Source organism: Myotis davidii, unplaced genomic scaffold, assembly GCF_000327345.1.
Source record: "Myotis davidii unplaced genomic scaffold, ASM32734v1 scaffold181, whole genome shotgun sequence".
In the NCBI taxonomy this organism is placed as follows: Eukaryota; Metazoa; Chordata; class Mammalia; order Chiroptera; family Vespertilionidae; genus Myotis; species Myotis davidii.
The window spans coordinates 3,205,649-3,208,036 of NW_006291504.1; the positions used below are offsets into that span (position 1 = coordinate 3,205,649).

General features: G+C 67.5%; 1 protein-coding gene across 1 annotated transcript in view; it reads right to left on the reverse strand.

Moving 5' to 3' along the window:
- GPT2 (glutamic pyruvate transaminase (alanine aminotransferase) 2) overlaps positions 1 to 2,388 on the reverse strand; it is a 12,920-nt gene that overhangs the window by 3,572 nt on the left and 6,960 nt on the right. The window contains exons 5-7 of the mRNA XM_015564699.1: positions 1,544 to 2,002; positions 681 to 836; positions 50 to 162 (exon numbers count right to left, since the gene is read on the reverse strand). Coding sequence (XP_015420185.1) covers positions 50 to 162; positions 681 to 836; positions 1,544 to 2,002 — 728 coding nt within the window. The remainder of the gene's footprint in view (positions 1 to 49; positions 163 to 680; positions 837 to 1,543; positions 2,003 to 2,388) is intronic.

Genomic DNA, 2,388 nt, shown 5'->3' on the forward strand with positions numbered 1-2,388 from the left:
CCGTCCCTGCAGCCAGGCTCTGCTGGGCGCTCAGGAGCCCGGGTGGTACCTGAAGTGGTAGGTGCCTTCCCGCTGCCCGAAGCCGCTGCCGGGCACCACGCAGACGCCCGTCTCCTCCAGGAGCTTCATGCAGTAGAACATGTCGGGGGCCATGTTGTGGGCCTGCGGGGACAGGGGGCCTCGGTTCACCCGGCTTGGCACCAACGCCACCGGAAACGCCAGCAAACAATAGGATCGGAGGTTCCTTCCGTGGGCAGGGCCTCCCCCCCACACCCCCCCACACCCTCCGCCTCCAGGGTGCTGCCTGGCTGGCGCAAGGAGCAAGGGCCCGGGGGAGGTTGGAGGGCGGAAACACTTGATCCTCCAAGTAGGGCCTGTGGCACCGCCTGAGAACGGTTAGAAGCGGATCTCGGGCCCTCCCGGCTTCCTGAACCCGAACCGGAAGGTGACAGGTGTGCGGGGAGGCTCTGGGGCCCACGGCCGGGTACAGGGGACGAGAGAGGGCCTCCGGCTCCCCCAGCCGCGGTCGCCGCCTCCCACTGGGCCCAGAACAGCACCCCTCCAGCCCGCACAGTAAGCAGGGGCTGGGCCTCGGGTGTCGCCTTCACCCCAAGGGCCCACGGGGCGCAGAGCCCAGGCCAGGAGCAGCCCCAGCCCAGAGCCCCCGCCCGGCGCCCCACCTGCGCGGCCTCCACGGCTCTGGGGGGCAGGACGATCCGGGGGAAGGCGTACATGGCGCCCTGCAGGGGGTTGCAGTGGATCCCCGGGACCTGGTTGAACAGGTCTTCTGTCAGCTTCGCTTTCTCGGCCAGGTTACTCAGGACGGACTCCTTCTCCTGACGGACAGAGAGCGGGAGTCAGCACCGCCGACCCCGCGCGGCTGCAGCCCCGGAACGGCCCTGAGGGCGAGCCTGCGTGCATGAGCACTGCCGGGTCTCGTCACTTGCTATTGAAAGGGTCCGAATGGCCCGGCTGCGTGGCTCAGTGGCTGAGCATCGACCTAGGACCCAGGAGGTCAGGGTTCGATTCCCGGTCAGGGCACAGGCCCGGGTTGCGGGCTCCATCCCCAGTGGGGGGCATGCAGGAGGCAGCGGTCCGTGATTCTCTGTCATCATTGATGTTTCTGTGATGTTTCCGTCTCTCTCTCCCTCCCCCTTCCTCTCTGGAATCAATGAAAATAGGTATTTTTTAAAAGGGTCCGCATGGACCACGTTAAGCGCTGAGGATGTCTGCTGAGGCCAGAGGCCGGCCCGTGGCCCAGAATCACTGCTGCCCCCCCGCCCCCCGGGAGTTTAGGACCAGAATCCCCGGGGCTCTCAGGACACAGTCCTTCTCTCTGGGTGCCCATCCGTGGGGTCCACTGGGGAGGGAGAGGAAAGAGGCGGCCACCTCCACCCCAACACTCGCCAGCCGCACCCTCAGGTTTCGCCTCCTGTGGGCGCTTCCCACGCCCTGTCCCCCGAAGAACATGCCCTGAGCACCTGCGGCCCTGGCGGAGGCGGGGGCGGGGGCGGGGTGGAGACAGGCCCGGGACCACACTCACCCTGAGGAACTGCTCGAAGGACTCCTCCCCGGGCACCGGGGGGTTCACCATGATGTCCATGGCGGCCTGCCCCGACACAGGCGGGCACAGGCGCACCGACAGCAGCTTCACCAGCTGGCCTTTGATCTCGGGGTGCAGGTTGATCACCTCCATGTAGCCTCCCCGGTAGCCACACCTGCGGGGGGCGAGGGGGGAGGGCAGGAGACGCACTGAGTGCCGTCCACCAGCGAGAAGCTTCCGGGGCCGTCCCTGGAGCTCCTGCCAGGGGAACGCGACGGGAAGGGACATGGGCGCACTCATGACCTCTGACGAGGAACAAGCACGCTCTCCCTGAGGTGGAGGTGCTGGGGCGGCAGCCTCTGGACCCGCATGCGGGGAGGGCAGGGCTGGCCGCCCGCCGCCCTTCAGTGACCTTGTGGCGTGCAGCTTGCCCTGGACGCCCCTGCCCAGGGTCGGGTCCTGTGCAGACGCTGAGAGGTATGAGTTTAAATAAACCACGACCTCTCAGAATGCGGCCTGCCCATCAGGCATCGTCTGGGGCCTGGCCGCCCCTCCCCTTCGGGACCGACTGACAAACGCAGACTAGTGACCAGACAAATGCAGGCACCGAGGCAGGAACCGGGCCCCCTTCCTCGCTGCACCCGCACCCTCCACCTCAGAGCCCGGCGTGACGACACCCATCCAACGCTCTCAGAATCCCTGGCGAAGACGCTTCCCGTCTGACCCCGGGACTGGACTCCCCACGTCCCAGCAAGGTTTCCTTCCATCTGCCCTCAGGCCTGGCCTGGCTGCAGACACACCCCGCACAGGCTGCCCCCGCACAGGCTGCCCCCGCACCGGGCTGT